The sequence below is a fragment of the Gekko japonicus genome, unplaced genomic scaffold (assembly GCF_001447785.1).
Source record: "Gekko japonicus isolate JY-2015 unplaced genomic scaffold, Gekko_japonicus_V1.1 scaffold203, whole genome shotgun sequence".
Classification (NCBI taxonomy): Eukaryota; Metazoa; Chordata; class Lepidosauria; order Squamata; family Gekkonidae; genus Gekko; species Gekko japonicus.
Window position 1 is genome coordinate 144,177 of NW_015170280.1, and position 20,219 is coordinate 164,395.

Sequence of the window (20,219 nt, forward strand, 5' to 3'; positions counted from 1 at the left end):
AGGCCTGCTCGGGTACTGGTCTGCAGGGCTGTGTGACGCTCATCACTGCACATGCAAGTAGGGGACAGGTGAGCAATGAGGAATGATTGAATTGCAAATACCCTGGAACTGATGGCTTGGAGGGACTCTTTCCTTGCCTCTGCTTTTCTGGAAAGGCACACCAACCTCACTTCCCCATCTGTTAAGTGAGGAATAACAGTGATTCACCTCATTGCGTGGCTCTGTATAGACAGCCAGCATGGTGCAGGGGCTAGAGTGTCAGGCTAGGACCTGGGAGTCCCAGGTTCAAAGCACCACACTGCCAAGGAAGCTTGCCACGTGATCTTGGGCCTAACCTACCTCTCAGGGTGGTTGTGAGGGTAATGCGGAGGAAGGGAGAACACTGTAAGCCACTTTGGTTCCCGATGGGGAGAAAGGTGGATATAAATGAAGTTAATAATAATAAATAATATAGAGGAGTTCCTTTTACTAAGCCAGATCTATGTGCATCTAGCACAGGTGGTAGCTCAGGGCAGTGTCTGTCCCAACACTGGCTTCTGAATTCCTATGCCTTGTAATGCCACATCTTTATGCTCTTCTCTCTCCACTCAACCAGTTTTGGATTCTAGACAGATGGTGAGCTCGGGTCAAACTGGGCTATTTGGACCACCTCGATCATTGTACAGTAGTGAGTGAGCTTTCAAGTTCCCTTGAATTCGTGTGCCGTCCAAGGTGCTCTCAAAGGAGCCTCTCGGGTGACCTTACCTCAGCGCGTTGAGGAGGCCCTCTGTGCTGTTGGACGGCTGGTCTTTCAAGACCTTGATGCACCCTTTCATCTAGGAGCATTAAAACAAATCAGAAGCTTGGTTAGGCAAATGGTCAAAGGGAAGGGGGACGGGTGGGTGAAATGCAACCAAATAGGTTCCCATGATAGGAAGAGCTTTCATAAGAGAGAGAGAGAAATCCTTTTTGTCCCCATTGGAGCTTTTTCAGAATGTGTGAATAAGCCTGAGGAAGCGGGCAATGCAGAAAGCCACCCTTTGAAATGGGAACAACCGTCCCACCCAATTTTAGGCTGCCCCAATGCATGTGTCTTTGATACACTCCTGAAGGAAGTGCATGATTCGTCGCTAGTTGGTGCAAGAGCATCCATGTTCTTAGGAGTGCATCACGTCTGTGGATGGGGGCACAGCAAGATGGGTCAAAGTATATTTGGCCAAGTGTTCTGATGGTTGGCGTGGCCTCTTTGTGGATGGGAGACAACGGCAAGTTCAAACAGCAGGAAATGAGAGTGTCTTCTATTAAAGTGCTCGGGGATTGTTCCACTGTTTCCAACCCGAGAAAGCCAGACTGGCCTTGGAGAATCAGGAGGATTTTGACCACAACAGACCAGAGGTTGAGTTCAGCAGGTGCTGATGTGGGCAAAGAAGAGGCCTTCACCGAGAAAGAGGGACCAGAGAACTCCAGTCCTGACTGATCCACTTTAGTTCCACTTTAATGGTGGAAGGACTCCTTGAATTAACAGCAGCAATCAAAATGCAAATCCCAACATTATTGCTGGTAGGACTTGCTCTCTACAGAGCAAAGGATTTAAAGTTCATCCTCATAAATAAGCAATAAGATTCCCATTGGTGGGCTTTCTGAACGGGGAAGGGGGTCTTTAAAAACCTGACTTTGAAACAAGGAGAAAAACTCTGATAATAATAAAAAAGGAGAGGAGAATACAATGGGCAGGAGGAGAGAGACTGAGGGAGATTCAGTGGCTTTCACACACATTAGATAATACACTTTGGCAATTGTTTGCAAATGGGTTTTCCTGTTTCACACAGGAAAATCCACTTGCAAACAATTGCTAAAGTGTATGTTCCAGTGTGTGTGTGAAAGAAGTAATCTGAACTTAAACAATTAACACTTTCTAGAACTGGAAAGTTAATTGCAACACAACTTTGGATGAGGTGTATGCCACCCCGAGTGCCTTGGAGAAAGAGTGGATAGAAATATACTAAATAAAGAAGTAAACTTTAGGGGTGGGATGCGGGACTACTGATGCACCAATTAGCAGGCGTAAGCATGACAGGATGGCTTCTTCCCCCCACCCCATTCAGATGAGCACAGGGTTACTGTTTGTATGAAAACTGAAATGCCACTCACATCAATTTTGGAGGTCTTGGCAAAAGCCCCCACAGGATGGACATGGTCATAGAGAATTATGACCCCCACCATCACTCGCATGCAGAACAGGAGTGTTTCCGTGTTGGTGAACCGGCTCCGATATTCCCTGTGGCGAAGGAGAGAGGAGAGATCCAGTGAAGAGCATTTTCCCATTTGCTGGCACTGTCAGATGAGAATCTGGATCCTGCCAAGTGCTTCTCCGCAGAGCTAAGTGCACCAGTCTGCTTCGGCCCTCTCTTGGTACCAGACAACCCACAGGAAGCTGAACTGATGCCTCTGACTAATGAGTGGTACTCCTGTGAGTGTGGGACCCAAGAATGCAGCCCCCAAAGTCCCTGAAGACTTACCTGTTTCCACAGAAGTCCCCTAAAATCAGTGGGAGAACCCAGACCCCAGACACCTGGAGACAAAAAGGAGCCAAGCCTTGCTGTGGGTTCCCTGTGCCATGAGACCAGCTGCCTGGAGAGGCCCTTGTAGCATGAGGATTATTTTTATTTTTGCTGTCAAGTCACAGCTGACTTACGGTGACCCTTCATGGGGTGTCCAAGGCAAGAGATGTTCAGAGGCCATTTGCCATTACCTGCCTCTTCCTTGGTGGTCTCCCATCCAAAGACTAGCCTAGACTGACCCTACTTATCTTTGGACATCAGGTTAACGTGGGCCATCCAGGTTAGGGAGACATGAGGACTAGCAGAGGCTTTTTGTTTAAGGACCACACTTAAGTCCATGGTGACTGATCCTGACTCCTCCTACTTATTTTGTGCCTTTCTGCCTGGCATTTGATGTATGTGGATTTTACTATGGACCATCCCAGATGGCAACAGGGCCAAAAAAGCAGACTCTGCATTTAGTGAATGAAAGCAAAGAACTCACGGAGTTTCCAGCATCACCCGGCAGACACAAGCCATGGTGCTTAGGCAGTCAGTCGTGTCCTCTATGGGGAGAGTTTTGTTCTGAAATGAAGGAAAGGGAAAAGATTGGTCTACCAGTCTCCTTATTAGTCCTTCCCAGGGAGAGGGCAAAAGCAAGAACTCATGTCTGATGGGAGAAATGCCACTCCTTACACCAACAGATTACCTCCTTTGAGGCAAGGGAGTCTGCCCTTAGAGCTTGTCTAATAATAATAATACCAACTGTGTGCATTAAGTCACAACCAACTTATGACAACCTGTCTTGGGGGTTTTAATGCAAGAGACGAACAAAGGTGGTTTGTGATTGTCTTGCCTCTGCATAGCAACCCTGTTTTTTTTCTCCCATCTGAGTACTAACCAGGGTCAAACCTGCTTAGCTTCCAAGATCTAATGGAACCAGGCTAGGTTAGGCCAGGGCTCTCTACTACCAGCTACAAATTTAAAACTGTGTCAATTCAGCCAGTCAAGGCACTCTGTGATTTGTAGTTCCTGAAAGCAAGAGGCTTCCTCAGTTCTTTGTCATGGAGATGGACCTCTGCTCTATCTGTTCCGCAGAGATATCACTCACCTCTGAAACAAACTTAGTAGTGGCGTTGCTCAGAGTTTTCAACATTGGGGTGGCTTCTGCATAGAACAGGGACATCCGATTGGCCATTTCATTGTTCACTTCGCTCTCCGCATCTAACTGTGGAGCAGGAAAGGATAAAGGGTGGTGATGGGCGGGGTGGGGGGACATTTCTGCTCACCATTCCTGACAGTGATGGCTTCATTCTCCAGTACTCATGCATGTGAGGATTTCCCCATCTGCACTGCTCCAAACTCTGGGAAGGGCAGAAATGCACTCACCTGCAAATTATTGATTCGGTTTCGACTGATGGTTCTCCTATAGTAGCTAAAGTCATTCTGGATGGCAGGGTTGGTCATCTGGCATGCAGAGGGAGACAGCAGAGGGGATTTTTAGTGGCCTCGCAATGTGAAACAGGTTGCTTCTGTCCTGACATCAGAGAAAACTGAGCATGCTTTTCATAAAGTCCTCATCTGTTCCAATCATTCAGAGCATGTTTTGTGTGTGTGCACAGATGTGTACACAAGCTGCTCAATGCGCACACATTGTTTGCATAAAGCACAATTCAGAAGCTGTTATGGGAGGGCTGTGGCACTTTATCTTGAGATGGCATTCCCCACTAGGGTGACTAGAAGGCAAGGGACCCCCGTCTGCGAGCAAAATCCTGCCAGTCGGGTGCTCTCCTGACCCCCTTCCAGCACTACCTTGAGCTCATCGAAACTGAGAGTGAAGTGTAAGATTTCTGCAAACTGCTTGGCCAGGGCCTGTTCTCGCTCCAGGTGCTGAGTCGGCGCGTATGGTGGACTGGTGAGGGCTTCCAGCAGGCTCCGCAAAGCATTCTCTGTGAGAGACAGAAGGCAGAAAAGGGCACATCACCTACAGAGCAGACGGAGCCCACGACCCAGACCCCATTTTGCTAGGTGGGTCGCTGACCAGGGAACGAGGCAGGGGGAGGCTGCTTCAGCACAGTTAGTTTCTGAAGTTGAGGCCTGTGAGTAAGGCTGTGGAGCAAGCCCCAGGAGTGAATGTTGAGCTCTTCTTAATTTACCAGTGCAGCACACCTATGCACATTGTGGGTGAAGGCACTGCTGTGTTCAATATGCTTATGAAACCAAAACAGAAGTTGGAAAATCCAACTTTAAGAAGCAACAAGGCTGAGTACCCAAAGGCTGGGTGAAAGAATTAATTTTTTTGAGAAATAAATTAAACCAAAATATATGTATTTATTACAAAGTGCACTAAAACTATGCTTTAAAAACATTGGCACAATGCACCCTTGGTGAATATTTGAATCAAGAAGTCCTGAATCTATATAACCTGATACATTTCAATATTGCTAGGTTAAAAACCTTGAACCAATAAAACAGGACTGATGATTCAATATATCTAGGTTGATAACCTTGAACCATGCTAAAACAGGACTAAACGTGTTTCAGACTCCAAGGCCTTCCTCAGTGGTCAAATTTTTGTATATACATGCACACTATAACATATAAACATGTGATAGTGCCAAGACAGGTTGATTATAAGGCATACGCTGTGTGGCAAAAGAACTGGGTTGTGTGAGGGCTATCTTAAACTTTTTAAGCACACACATCTAAGGAATGCAGGTTTAATAGTTCTTTCTGACCATGGCTATCATAACCCTCAGAGTATGCACATCTGTAACTGTCAGTTAATGGCTGATACATATATGCCGACTCCAAGAGTTGTGATAGTCTTATACCGAATCAGACCATTGGTCTGACAGCATCTCTCCAAGGTCTCAGGAAGAGGTCTTTCACATCACCTCCTACTTGATTCTTTTAATAGGAGGTGCCAGGGATTGAACCTGGGACCTTCTGCATGCCAAGCAGATGCTCTACCACTGAGCCACAACTTGTTTTCAAATGAGCCAAATATCTCCTTGATCAGAAATGACTTGTAGCCTCCACTCGAGCCACAGCCTGGGCCCTCCCCATCAGACACTGCTTTGCTGATCACTGTGTGCCACCAAGTTGCCATCTGGCAGGAGAACAGAGGCCACTGAAGATACAACCTAGAACTGCCTGGTCCTGTGAATCAGATGACCCCTAAGGGCCAATCCTGCACCACTGTCAGCTTTAAAGTTCCCACATTCACTGCTTCCTTGCAGCCTGGACAGGTTTCTCTCTACATGGCCTGCCCCCCTGTCTTGCTCTAACTACTGGCTAGCTCTCGCATCTACACAACATCACCTTCGGGGGTGTGGTAAATGCAATTTCTTGCCGCGTGAGGGCACATACATCTTTCTCACTCAGTCAAGATGGAAAAATGGTTTCCAGGTGAACTGGGCAGCAGGACACCATCTATGGGGTGCAGAAGGAGAGAAGGAAGTGGGGCTTTGGTTCACTTCCTCCTCCAAATCCCAATGCTAAGCGTATGCTTACCAAGTCTAAGAGAGAATTCATAAAACCGTTTCAGCTTTGCCACTAGAGGACAGACTGCATTCCACGCTTTCTCTTGCAGCTCCAAGTCACTGGGGTTCTGGATTGCCTGCAACCAAAATATCCAAGCAGTGAAACTCTTTCCTCTACACTACACTAGCTTTCCAGATACAAGGAAAGAAGGACAGGGTCTCTCCTCAGCTTTATCCCAGACCTGACCTTAACCCTGCCAGCCAGTCCCAAAGGCTTCTTTCCTTCCATGTCCTAAGCACAAACGGGTCTCAACAAGCTTCCTAGCCTCAGTCCATGAGGTTCCTTTTCAAGCCCCAGTTTCACCAGAAGCTCCCCAGCCTATGCTGGTCCTGTCAGCCAATCTGGATCAATCCCACAAACATGTGCACTGTGAGTGGGGTACTGGCGCTCTCTTTCTGCAGGGGCCACGCCAATCTTCTCTGTGTCATTCCAGTTTTAGTATGTGTGCTGCCAAAGGGAGCACTTTTTCCACAGGGGCTGCCAGGAGTGCCAGATCCCCATGGAAGACAAGAAGAAAGCAAGGGATGAATCCAGCAAAGCCCAAGGCTATGGAGGAAGGCACTTCATTTGTGAGGTGCCTTTGTGAGATTTGGAGCTTGTTGGGTAAATGTGTCTATTTCTGGAACATTTTGACATCTGAATTTGCATTAATCAAGAACATGATGGTTTAAATTGCCTACACATCTATTAAGCTGAACAACTTCATTTAAAACATAACTTTCCTGCAGTTCAAGTCTCTTTTTTCGTTAAGAGTTTCATGTTTCTATATGGGTAAGGAGCCACGTCTTACCATCTATGTCCTCCTGTCCCAGTCTCATTCCCAGCCTGAGCCCGCTGATAGTGGGGGTGCCGCTTATCTTATAACAGTCACATCGCCATCGCATTGTTAATGGTTTGAATAACTTACCGTGCATTTTATATTAATATTTATATTACTTTATATTGTTGTTTTATCTATGGTTCTCTTGTAAGCCACCCTGAGCCTGCCCCGGCGGGGAGGGCGGGGTAAAAATCTAATAAATAAATAAATAAAATTTGCGGGCCTTGTGGAAATCAAGCTCATTTTGAGAGTGGCAGGCCCTGCTCTGTCTGTACCTCCAGGGCAGGTTCCAGATTTTTTTTTGGGGGGGGGGGGTCTCAGGCAGAGAGTTCCCAGGGCCCCTGTTCCCTTCTCCACCAACCACCAAGCACTCGTGCCCTCCCTCCCTCCCACCCACCCACTCGCATGCCTCCCTCCTTGTGTGCCCTTCCCTTCTCGGTTTACAATCCCTGCCACTACCCATGCTCACAGCTGCCTGTAGCCCTTTCCCCTGCGGCATTCGGCACTGTGGGCAGCAGAGAGCATGGGTGCTGGAGTGCTGGCATGGGTGCTGGAGAGCGGGCAGAGGGTGCCAGAACCTCAGGCCCCAGCAGCTGTCCCACCTCAAGGTATGCCAATGCTGGCCCTGCGTACCTCTCTAATCTCTTGTCCAGCTCCCGTGTAGGACTGCAATTCCGCCAGGATGGTCTGGGCCTCTTCCAGGACGGCATTCACCTGGTTCCACACAGCCGTCTCGGCTTCCGTGGGCTGTGCATCTACACCAAACCCACCCAGAAAGAGAGCATTCAGAAGATGCCTTGCCCAGCAGGGGTGTCAGCCTTGTCCCTATGCAGGGTGGACACGGGAAGTCTGTAGGGCTTGGTGGGGCAGGGAATGAGGGAGGGGGAGGGAAGGTGCCAAAAACATCCTTCTGCAGACGGACACTCAGGGCTGGCCCAGCTGCATAAGCAAACCCAACATTCTCAGGGGCATCAAGGGAGCAGCCACACGTGAGCTCAGAGCTCTGCCCCCTCCTGGTCCCTCCGCAGCATAGCCAGGGATCCTGGGACACACTGCTTGGGGATGTGAAAGGGCCTGGGCCCAGAAGTGCCTGGGCAAGCCGGTCAGGAGCTGGCACCTGCAAGAGAGAGGATTTGCAAAGCATCTCTCTCGCAAGCCCACAGGTCTGCTTTTGGGGCTCTTGGTTGCACAGGAGGAAAAGTCAGAAAATAAAGATGCAGGGCAAAGAAAATCAGAAGCATGGAAACCAAACTGAAACCAAGTAAATGGCAACATTGGCAAGGAGTGGCCCACCCTATCTGGCCAAGGGACCCTTCTCCCCCACTTCTCCCCCTCTGCCTAGATCCTCTTTATCACAGTCCTGGTCTCTTGTGATTAAGACTATGCACATCCTTCCGCTGGCAGGCAGCTGAGTGACAGTAGCAGATTCAGGGGAGTACTCCACTCCGTGCTCCAGGCACACAGAAGCTTTGCCCCCAGGTTGGCTCCTGCTCATGAGAAGGAAGCACTGGGTGCCACTGGAATCCTCCCTGCACTGCCAGGATGTCCAGGAGCATGCCTTGGGGAGGCCACCAGAGCCTCATTCAGGAGAGAGTTGCCTCTCCTCCAACACATCTGGGAAAAGGAGCTCAGATCAGGGCCGCCATCCAGGCTGAGGTGCAGTGTCTGGACTGCTGTTCAGAGAAACCGGGAGACCTTCTGGAAACCCTCCCTTGTTCAACCTTCCCTCTAGGGTTGCCAATTCCAGGTTGAGAAATTCCTGGAGATTTGGAGGAGGAGCCTTGGGAGGGCAGGGTTTGGGGAAGAGAGGGACCTGAGCACAGTATCATGCCACAGAGTCCACCCTCCAAAGCGGCTGTTTTTCCCCAGGGGAACTGAACTCTGTCATTCGAGGAGAACTCCAGGCTCCACCTGGAGGTTGGCAACCCTACCCTGCCTCCTCTCCTTGCCAGACGGTGTTTTCAGGCAACAGTGGCCCCTGCAGCAGCCTTGCTGTTCTCCCACTGCACTAGACCTTCCCCTGATTCTCTGGCTCTCCAGCCCCGTTTCCTGCACCTCTTGTCCCCCCCCCCCCAGCAAGGTGACATGGGATGGTATAAATCAACATTTAAGAATGAATAAATCAATGAAACAAATCATGACTCAAAATAAACAGCGAAAGAAAAAAAGAAAAATCCCTTCTCACGTTCAAAGTCAAGGAAAAAACTAGGGCCTTGGTCAAGCTCGTTATAAGTCAACACTTTAAGAAGGTTCCCCATGTGACACCTGCAAGAGAAGAGACAAGAGGGAGAAAAGCATGATGGGTAGTGGGGGGCAGGGAGGGGAGGGGTCTGTGGGACAATGTGGTTGTGGAAAGCACCCCACCACCACCACGGCGGCAGGAAGAGTCCTCCAGCAACCAATCTTGGCCTCTAAGTGAGGGTGCTCTCCCATGCCCACACCAAGGGTCATCTTGGAGACAAGAGCACAGATGCTGAATCAGCTCCCCCTGGACAGTAATGTGGAGACCAGAGGCCGAGGCTCCATATTTTGAGTCAAGTCTGGTCCCTTCTGCCTCTTCCTGGCCGAGTGGAGATGAGCGTTGACTGATGGGGAAGGAGATTAATGATAAGGAACAGAGAAGGAAGAGAGTCGCTGTTCTCCGACAAGGTTTCAGGGGGTGCAGCACACACTTTGCTCAACGAGGGGAGGGGGGCAGAAGCTGATGAGGTGAAGATTGCCCCATCCAGGGCCCATTTAAACAGGATGGAGACTGTCTAAAAGCATTTATGCATCAGCATTTTAAAAAGACACCTGCCATAGTTACAGTTGTGGCCCCAGCAGGGGTTGTCCCACCACACAGGGACTTGGGAGCCCTCGCCTGGCCACTGTCACCTTTAAACTGGACCTCATTTCCTTGGGAAGGGAGTGACAGAAGAATCTCTGCCAGATGGAGAGACACCAGAATAACTCCAGGTTGGTAGCAGTGTTGGTCTGTGGTAGAAAAGCAAGTTTCAAGTCCAGGAGCCCCTTAAAAGATCAACAAGATATCCAGGGTATAAGCTGTCGAGAGTCAAAACTCCCTTTGTCAGGCATCCTATTGGTCTTTAAGGTGCTACTGGACTCAGATCTTATCTTGCTCTCTCACCCGAACAGCTGACCTTGAATGGGCCGTTGCTGACCCAAGACAGGTCCCCTTTATTCTCCTTGTTTGAGACACATTGGACAGAGTGTTGTGATCAAGACCTGAGAGTCCCGCCTTTAATTCCTTCCTCAGCCATGCAGCTCACTGGATAATTTTAGACAAATTGCTCTCTGGCACCCTCATCTCCCTCATCACTTCCTTGGTGCTTGGGGGGGGGCAACAGTGGGAGGGCTTCTGGAGTTCTGGCCCTGGTGGTGGACCTCCTGACGACACCTGGGTTTTGGCCACTGCGTGACACAGAGCGTTGGACTGGATGAGCCATTGGCCTCGTCCAACATGGCTTCTCTTACATTCTTATGTTCTAAGGATAACTCCAAGCACTTTATACATTTATTTATTTATTTATTATCCTGTTTACTTCTTTTATCCCTCTGCTTTCTCCCCAATGGGGACACAAAGCCGCTTATATGGTTCTCCCTCCACTGTTTTATCCTCACAACCACAGCCCTGTGAGGTCAGTTAGGCTGAGAGTAGCAGACAAGCCCAAGGTCATTCAGCAAACTTCCATTGTTGGAACCACACACTCTCATACTAACCTACCTCACAGGGTTGTTGTGAGAATAAAATGGAGGAGAAGAGAACTGTGTAAGCTGCTTTGGGTCCCTGTTGGGGAGAAAAGCAGGATATAAGTAAAGAAAATAAATTTGGGAGTGAATGGAGATAGGGGGGAAATGCTTGACTTAAAGGGGACAAAGATTAAAAAAAAAAAACATTTGAGGGAACTCCTTTCGGAGGCCTCCCTCTACTGGGTGCAGCTGCAGAGGGTTGTGCCATACCTAGCCAGACTCCAGGCTTATTCCCTATCTCCAAAGTCTCTGGGAAAACTAGGGATTTCTTGGCTTTCTCCCTAAACTACCATAAACAGGATTCTTTGGGGAAGCCACAAAAGCTAAACTGGTATAGCTTTGTAGGCACCCTTTGCTGCTGTATCTGTCTGGCCCTTCCTAGCAAAGTAAGGTGTTGACCTTATATAAATCTATCTCAAAGGATGCTGCCCTCTCCCAACCCCTGCATTTGTGGAGAAGAGCGACTCCAGCTGCCACCAGCCACAGAAATTCCCCCCTCCCCACGCTTGGGACTTACTTTCAAAATCCAGGAAGAAATGAGGGCAGTTTTCTAAATCTTTGCCCAATACCTTTATCAGATTGCCCATGGCCAGCAGACCTGAGCGAGAGAAACAGAACAGAATAGCAAGGAATGGCCAAGGAGCTGAGAAAAGAGCAGCAGCAGCAACCCCCTCCCCCCATCTCCCGCCCCCATGACTCTCCAGATGGTGGCCAAACCCAGATTGTAAAGTTCCTGGAGATTTGGGGGGTGGAGGCGGAGCCCAGGGAGGGGAGGTACCTGAGTGAGGTATAATGCCATAGAGCCCACCCTCCAAAACAGCCATTTCCTCCAAGAGCACTGATCTCCCTAATCTCGAGATAATTGTAATTTCAAGAGATCTCCTGGCCTCACCTACAGATGTCCCAGAATTCCAGCTGATCTTCAGATGACAAATCCCCTAGAGGAAACAACTGCTTTGAAGGGTAGATTTTATGGCATTATACCTGGCTGAGCACCCTCCTCATAGGCTTGCCAGCTCTGGGTTGAGAAATACCTGGAGATTTGGGGGGAGGGGCTGAGGAGGGTGGGATTTGAGGAGGGGAGGTACAATGCCATAGAGTGCACCTTCCAAAGCAGCCATTTTCTCCAGGTGAACTGATCTCTGTCACCTGGAAGTCAGTTGTAATCGCAGGAGATCTCCAGGTCCCTCCTGGAAGCTGAGAACCTTACCTCCCCCAGGATACCCTCGCAAAAAAAACAAAATCCCCAAGAATGACCCAACCTGGAGCTGGTAACTCATCTGGCACTGTTGGGATGCCTCTGTGTATGCACTTTCTGCCTTTGCCTGTTGGGGCCTTTAGGAGAACTCAGGCCCCGGTCACACGGGCCAGATATCGAGGGGGGGAGGCGTGGCTGTTTGCCCCGGAGCGAACTACTGAGCTGCCGGCGGATCATACATCCCGCTGATGTCCCGTGGTTCGGGGGGAGGTGCCGATCATATCACAATCCTGTGGCGTGGCAAAGAAGCGGCGCGGCGTGATCACAGAGGCGCCGCTGCCGTGGCAAACGAGGTTGTGGGATTTTTTAAAACCAAAGTGTGCGCATGCGCCGGTGGGTGCTTGCGCACATCCCGTGGAGACTTGGGGGGGGGAACCTTTTCGCCTTGGGACATGGGCGAGCTCTGGATGCCACGGCCTACCACCCGAAACATGATTAGATGCCTGCCCTTGCCCCGCTGTTTCCGGAAACTAGTACCTTGGAGGTACTAGTTTTTTATGGCGCATCTTTGGCGGGAAGCCTCGGGTGAGCCATGGGAGCTCTACACTTCCCAGATGTTGCGGTATGATCGTGCCTGGAAAATCCACCTATCTTCCGTCTCTGTAGAGTGGCTAATGCTCCGTGTGACTGCAGCCAAAGTAGCCCTGGGTGGTTGCAGGACTGGGTACTTCTGGGCTGCAGTGGAGTAACTCCTGCTCAAATGGTTAGTCTATGGAGTGGAAAAGAAGCCTCCCCCACACATGTGAATGCTGCAGTTGGGTTGCTTGCTGGGGAGTCTAGTGGAGGTGGAATGCTCTGGAAACACCTGGAAGGTCCTCAGAAGAAGCCTGCATCGCAGCATAGCCAGATACAAATGAGAGACCATGGAGGTGGTTGTGGGGTTTCCACTGAGACCCAGGGTGGGGGTGCTTATAGCCCTCCCGGCTGAGCTTCCCTTCGTCCCCTCTTGCGTTTGGACAGAAGGACATACACAGACCGCTAGGTGTGCTTAGGCCAGGTATGCTGCATCAGGCTTGGCTCCCTGGAGCAATGGGGCCCCCGGAATTCTGTGCCCCGTTCTGCCTCCTGTGGCACACTGGTTGCCAGCTCAGCTTTCCCTTGTGCCAAAGATGGCAGAAAGGGAGGGAGAGGGGCAATGGTTGCCCATGGCCTTTGCAGACAAGAAAGCTTTGCACGAGGCCAGGAGAACATGCCCTGGCGGGTGTGATGGCTCAACAGCACTGGCCCTTGAAGTACCTAGGAGTTTCACATTGGGGTTGGGGGGTGGAGGTGGCCCTGGCAGACCTCCGGCTTTAGGGTTGCCAGGTCTGAGATGGGAAATACCTAGAGATTTGGGGCGTGGAGCCTGGGGAGGGGCCTCAGCCAGCAATAATGCCATAGAATCCTCCCTCCAAAGCAGCCATTTTCTCCTGGGAATACATCTCTGTCATTTGGAGATCAGTCATAGTTCCAGGAGATTTCCAGGGCCCACCTGGAAATTGGCAACCCTGCATGGGAAGGCAAGGGGTTTTGTCAACCTTTGGGGAGGATGGGGGTGGAATGGCGAGGGCCCCCTGCCCGCAGCTGACAATGAAGCAAAAGCCCTGCCTCCAAAACAGCAGAAGTGCTTTACCTTTACCTTAATTCCTGATGCTTCAGCAGCCTCTACAGGAAGAAGGGAGGATCTGTAGGGTTCGTAAAACCCCTCATCAACCAAGAGAAACCTGCAGCATGGAAGGGGGGTGGGGGGAGAGGGAGAGAGAGAGAGAATGCCCCGTCAGGTTTCCAAGTTCAGACCTTCCCCTTCAAAGTGCTGATAGAGGCCGCTCAGAGGGAGCAATGTCCTTGGTGGACTCCCGGAGTACCACAACAGCTACACCCAGCTTCAGAGAGAGGGGAAGCCTTCCTCAAGGTCACCAGGCACTCTTTCAGACCGGCAGGAGTTTTGGCCAAGGACCTTTGGCCCCATCAGAGTCCTTTGTCTTCCCTTGCATTGCCAGGCCACCTGCAGACATCCTTTAGTATAAATTTGAAGAGATCCTTCCGTTACCTGAGCTCTTTCTGCAGTGGATCACAGGCTAGGTGATATCTGGGCAGCGTTGCCAATGTTTAGGTGGGGCCTGGAGATATCCCAGAATTATAGCTGATCTCCAGACTACAGAGATGGAGAAAACGGCAGCTTGAAGGGTGGGCTTTCTGGCATCACATCCCTGCGGAGCTCTCCCCCTCTTCAGGTTCCTCCCTCCCCAGAGTCTGCCCCTAAATCTTCAGGAATTTTCGAGCTGGAGTTGGTAACCCTGTTTGCTGCTCTGAGATGTTCTGAGGCTGCCTGTGTTTCTGCAAGGAAAAGGGGAAACACTGCAAAGGCAACGATATCTTGTCCAGAAAGGCAGCCTCTGTGGGAGGGGGTGAGGGAGATTACACACAGAAACCTCACTAGCTTGACCCCTAATGATTTTATTGAATGGAAAAGACTTTGCATGCAGTTCCACAGGTTTCCTGGCACAGACCTCATTGGAATGGGCAAGAGCAGCATCGTTGCAACAGGCTTAGATTGTGCCCTTTCCTCAGACACATGAAGCTGCCCGCTACAGAGCCAGACCATTCGGCTATCAAGCTCTGCTCTGACTGGCTGGGGCTCTCCAGGGCCTAAGGGGGAGGTCTGTCCCATCACCTACGGCCAGATCGTTTTAACCACGGATGCCAGGGATTGAACCTGGCCCCTTAAGCATACCAAACAGAGGTTTTAACATTGAGCCTCTCTCTAAATGAAGCAGCCTTATACTGAGACCACTGGTCTATCAAGGCGAGCTCTGATTGGCAGCAGCTGTCTGAGGTCTCAGAGTTCTTACACATCACCTCCTGCAGGGACAGATCCAGGTTTTTTTTTGGGGGGGGGGAGCTGGGCAGGCAGTTCCCAGGATCTCTTCCCTTCCCTTCCTCTGCCACCACCAGGTACACATGCCCTATTTCCCTCCCACACACCTCCATGCCTCCCACCAGCTTGTGTGTCCTGACTCCTTCCATCTGCTCAAGAGTCCTTGCTCACAACCCCTGCAGCCCTTTCCCCAGTGGTATCCGGCTATGCGTGCAGCGGGGAGCATGGGTAGTGCAGAGCTAGCAAGTGAGTGTGGAAGGGGCAGCGGCAGCAGTGGGCCCTGCCAGAAACCCTGTGCCTCAGCACCTAGGGTTGCCAGCCTCCAGGTAGGGCCTGGACTCCTCCCAAAATTAGAACCGATCTCCAGATTACCGAGATCAGCTCCCCTAGAGAAAATGGGAGTGCCAGAGGGTAGGTTCTATGGAATCACATCCCGGCTGAGCTCCTTCCCCTCCCCAAACGCCATCCTCCTCAAGCGCCACTCCCTAATTTCCAGGAATTTCCCAACACAGAGATGGCAACCCTATCAATATCAGCCCTGGAGATGCTGTCGGGGATTTAATCTGGGATCTTCTGCATGCAAAGCTGATGATCTACCCCTGAGCCTTCCCAAATTGTGCAAGTGGTCTTTCTTGCTAAGAAATGTGCCTAGAAAATGGATTGTTCTCTTTAGCTAAGCCAGCTTTGGAAAAGAGAGCAAATCGGGAAGAAGTACCTTTTTGTCCTTCCACTTATCAGATCTGGATAGATTTGCCAGGGAATGAGCTGGCAAAAAGAACTGTCATTAGAAGAGATCATTTCTTTGCCCTTGCGTGCTTTTGTAAGGCAAAACAGGTGATACCTTATTATGGTCATTAATTAGAAGGTTTTAGTTTTAAAAGTTGTATAGGTAAAATTGGCAGAAGTCTCAAAGTTAGTTGTGTATTATTTGCAGCTCTCTCCACAAACACCTCCCCTGCCATTTCCAGCCACTGACTACTGCTGTGATGTTGTGGAATGTTCACTGACATTCTTAACTACTCAGAACGAAGCTGTAAGCAACACAGTGTTATAAAACAGCACAGCTTCTGGGAGATAAACAAAAGACCAGTGTCAGATGCAAAAACTTGAGCAGCACTCCAAAACAGGAATAACTATATGTTGTGGTCAGTTGAGTATAGACAGTCAAGGTGGCTTAAGGGTGGATGGAAAAGAAGTAGGAAGTGGGCTGTATTCAAGGTACCCATTTGCATTTACAGTCCAGATCACAATACATTATTTTAGTCCTTTCCGCACTTGGATCTCATCCCTGGTTTTATCAGAGTTCAACTCACGACACAATACCTTGCATTTATCCCTGGTTATAACAGCATCCGTTTATCCCGGGACAAGTGTGGGGCAAAACTGGGATGACCTCAATGTAACGTGGAAACAAAAAATACCCCAAGATAATTACAGGGGTGAACTCGCATGTAGTGTAGAATGTAAGTTCGGGGACAGGGTTGAACCAGGATTTAAGGTCTAGTGCGGAAAGGATAAAGGAGTTTATTCAAACCCTTTCATTCCTCCTTGCCTGGATAAAACCATGGCCGTAGTAAACTGCCCATCAAAACTGATTGCCAAAAACTAAGGCTGCAGGTTTTCATTTCCATACCACTGCTTAATTCTTCTTTGGGAGCAAATACAGAAAACAATAGCTTGTGCTGAATGGTGCAGGCAAGGTGTTTGCTTTAAACCCAGCATGTATGAACTTGGCCTTCTTTATACTTGGTTCCTCTTCCTTCCATTGTGGTCCCCCATCCTATGCTAAATCAATTATGAAGCACCAACAAGCTGAAGAGGTGTTCAGAACAACAGTAAACTGCAAAAGTTTCTTGTTTACAGGTTCTCCTTCTTCAAACGATTATTTCCTCAGAATAAAAACCCAAGTTTCTCCGGAGGCTGAAATTAACTTTTTGTGAATCAAATGAAATTGAGATGCTGCAGTCCTCCAGAAAAAGGCCATTTTTTTAGCATGCTGGTGAGTCGTGAGAGAAGTTTTTTCTCTCTGCCCAAAACAATGTATAACCCTGGGGAAAAACAACAACACACCATTCCTCTGGCCTTAAACGTTTAAAAAGAGCAGAACTGCTCAAGAATTGCTCAGGTGGTCTATATTAAAAACTACTACTTGTTGGCAGCAGCATCGTGTCCCAGTGTTCTTCACACATGACAAAATGCTCTGAAGTTTGGGGGCTGTAAAGCTTGAAACAGGTCAGATTGGTGACCATTCCAAGAAACCTGTGCAACTGCCATATATTTTTGGTCTCCTTTGGTTATATATTTATCTTGGGAGGAAGGGGGCAATGCCTAGATACCTACATTGTGATCCCATGTCCCACAATCATCAACAGATATTTGGCAAATGTGCACTCAAGTCTCTGCTTCTTGGAATTTTCAAAGCATGGAGATCAGCCTTTTCATTGTGTTGGGCCTGTGGAGTTCAAAACTTAAAATGCCATCAGCATCGCAGGAAACATCTTCCGAATCAACTAGCATCTGTAGTATGTCAAAGTAAAAGAGCTCTGAGGCAGAAGAAATGCCAAAGGGTAATTTCATAAATGAAAATCTCCATGAAGATTGTTAATGTGGATGATAGCTCAGCTAGGGGAATCTGCAAGTGTTTTTGTTACCCACAGCTAATGGTGCTAAAGGGTTGCTGCATCTTTCTGGAACACAAACTGGTCCAGCTATGCCTAGTCAACAGAAACCCTGATTGTGCCATTGGGTGTTGACACAGACACAGTCCAAGTACTCTTCAAACTGCAGCATCACTACTTCTTCTTCATGGCAACAGCACTCACCTGGAGATATTTATGACATGAGAAAATGCAAGGTCAGTTCCATGGGAACTGATCAAGAAGTTCACAAGACCGGGTGTTTTCACTGGTACAGCGGTTGAGAGGAATCATCTGGAGCTTCAGGATTGTCAGTAAGAAGATGGCACCCACCTCTTTCTCAAAGCACCCGTGAGAAAATATCTGCATTCTGGGCCAGTGTCTGGAAGCTGTGGGCCAATGGCTGAGGACAAACAAGCTGAAACGGAACCCAGAGCAGATGGAAGTGATGCTGATGAGGAACCCCAAAATTTTTGATGGTCTTCGGAGGTGGTGGTGGGTGCTCTTCTCATCTTCAGCAGTGATGGTGGGTGCTCATCTCGTCTGAGCAGGTGTGGTGCCTGCTTTCTGATTCACACCTTTTGAAGTCCTCTTGACCCTCTGCTTTGCTCCTTTTGATCAAACATGTGCTGAGAGTTCTGTGCCAGGAGCTTAATTGCCCAGGTGCACATAGGCCTGATTCAGATCAGGGCCATGGTGCAAGGGGAAAGGGGCAGTAAGCCTCTACCCTGCACCATTCTTCTGGCCAGAAAAGGCTCCAGTTGGGTTGTCTCTGTGGACTGCAGCTGGCATCATGGGCTACCTGTAAGTTTCCCCAGTGGGGCAAATAGCAGTCTCTAGTGGTGATTCAGGCAAGAAAAATGGTGTAGCCCTTCTCCCTGCACTCTATGGTCCCAATCCCATGCACACCTGGGAATTATGTTCTGAGCAAGGCGCTCCCAGCACTTGTCTGATCAAAAGGACTGGGGTGAACACATGGGGATCACAAGGAATTTATAATGTGTGAATCAGCCCCACAACAATCCAAGATCCTGCCTGACTCAAGGATAAAGAAGCTGCGATGGTGGCCTTTTATGAGACACACTTGTTATACAGGCCCCACCCCCTTGCAACACTGGCCTATGCTTTTGCAGCTCTGAGGAATTACTATACGCTCCATCTTGGATTGCCCTTGGACACTCTTCGGGGGGAACAATAGGTACAGCATGCCACTGGTAAATATGGGCAAACACCTCTCCTGTCAGTTTTGCAGCAATCATGTTGGTTACCCATGAAATTCCAGGCCCCGTTCATGGTGACACTGCTGACCTTACAGCCCTTCATGACCTGGTATCTGCAGCCCTTGCAGGGCCACCTGTCTCCGTATGAGCCAGCCATGGTCACAAGATCATGAATTCCTCTCTGAAGCATAGAAGACAGCAGGGTTTTCACCACAAGGGCTTTGAAGGACCTCCCATGAGTAGGGATGCCAACTCCAGGTTTTGAAATTCCAGGAGAATTGAGGGTTGAACCTGGGGAAGGTGGAGTTTATGGAGGGAAAGGACCTCGGTGGGGTCTAGTGCCATAGAGTCCGCTCTCCAAAGCAGCCATTTTCTCCAGGGGAACTGATCTGTTTCCAGGTGATCTCCAGGTCCTACCTGGAGGATGGATACCCTACCTAGGAGAGGACAAAGATTTTGAGCCGCAGGTGGCTTTCTAGAGAGATTGAGAAACATCACCTTCATTAGAGCTGCCCAAGGCCAGTTGATAGTAGGCAGCAGGATCTAAAACAATCTGAATTGTGTTAAGGAATGAACTTGATATTTGAGTTATGGACTATGTTTATTGCTACACAAAATGGACTGTGCACACACACACACACACATAGACTCAGAAAGCTGTACAAGTCACCTGTTGTGATACTACACATAGAAGATGCATGCATAAGCCTTAACATGTGAATGAGGTTTCAGCTACACAGCTACCAGCCTGGTGAGGAAGCACACATCTCCATTATTGTCAGCAAAACAACAACTTGAGAAGAAGAAGCCCCCATTGCTGAACTGTTGGTAGTCATGCACTCCACATCTCTGCTTTATTTCTACATTGGCATTTCCTGCCAGATGGACCTTTGATGACCAGAGGAATGGCCAAGCTTCATCTGCACTTCAAGGGAGCATCCTGACGCCAAGTTTTCACACTTGCCCAGATGCCATCCTTTGAGTTAGGTCTTAGGTTACAATATTGTCCAACCCTCTAGGTAGCCAACCCTCACTACACACAGCCAATAGGATTGTTTTTGGGATGGACTAATAGGTAGGCCACAGCAGAGAACTCAGACCAAGCGTGATCCACCTGGAGAAGGTAATGGCAACCCACTCCAGTATGTTTGCCAAGAAAACCCCATGGACGGTATCAAAAGGCTAAAAGATATGACGCCGGAAGATGAGCCCCTCAGGTCGGAAGGTGTCCAATATGCTACTGAGGAAGAGCAGAGGGCAAGTACAAGTAATTCCAGAAAGAGTGAAGCGGCTGGGCCAAAGCCGAAAGGACGCTCAGTTGTGGAGGTGTCTGATGGTGAAAGGAAAGTCCGATGCTGCAAAGAACAATACTGCATAGGAACCTGGAATGTAAGATCTATGAATCAAGGCAAGCTTGACGTGGTCAAAAATGAAATGGCAAGACTGAACATCGATATCTTAGGAATCAGTGAACTAAAGTGGACAGGAATGGGCGAATTTAACTCAGAAGACCATTATATCTACTACTGTGGCCAAGAATCTCGTAGAAAAAATGGTGTGGCCTTTATAGTCAACAAGAGAGTACAAAAATCAGTATTGGGATACAATCTCAA

General features: G+C 49.2%; 1 protein-coding gene across 3 annotated transcripts in view; it reads right to left on the bottom strand.

The window, feature by feature from the left end:
• The window catches only part of LOC107115964 (protein FAM49A-like), a 29,946-nt gene that overhangs the window by 168 nt on the left and 9,559 nt on the right, over nt 1-20,219 (bottom strand). The window contains exons 2-12 of one of the 3 annotated variants that reach the window (XM_015417770.1): nt 13,512-13,596; nt 11,153-11,233; nt 9,071-9,150; nt 7,519-7,640; nt 6,036-6,141; nt 4,332-4,468; nt 3,909-3,986; nt 3,631-3,747; nt 3,025-3,104; nt 2,131-2,257; nt 745-815 (exon numbers count right to left, since the gene is read on the bottom strand). In XM_015417770.1, the coding sequence (XP_015273256.1) occupies nt 745-815; nt 2,131-2,257; nt 3,025-3,104; nt 3,631-3,747; nt 3,909-3,986; nt 4,332-4,468; nt 6,036-6,141; nt 7,519-7,640; nt 9,071-9,143 (911 nt within the window). In that variant the 5' untranslated portion in view covers nt 9,144-9,150; nt 11,153-11,233; nt 13,512-13,596. Of the gene's footprint in view, nt 1-744; nt 816-2,130; nt 2,258-3,024; nt 3,105-3,630; nt 3,748-3,908; nt 3,987-4,331; nt 4,469-6,035; nt 6,142-7,518; nt 7,641-9,070; nt 9,151-11,152; nt 11,234-13,505; nt 13,597-20,219 lie in introns of all 3 variants that reach the window. The other 2 variants (XM_015417771.1, XM_015417772.1) reach the window with 2 other exon arrangements.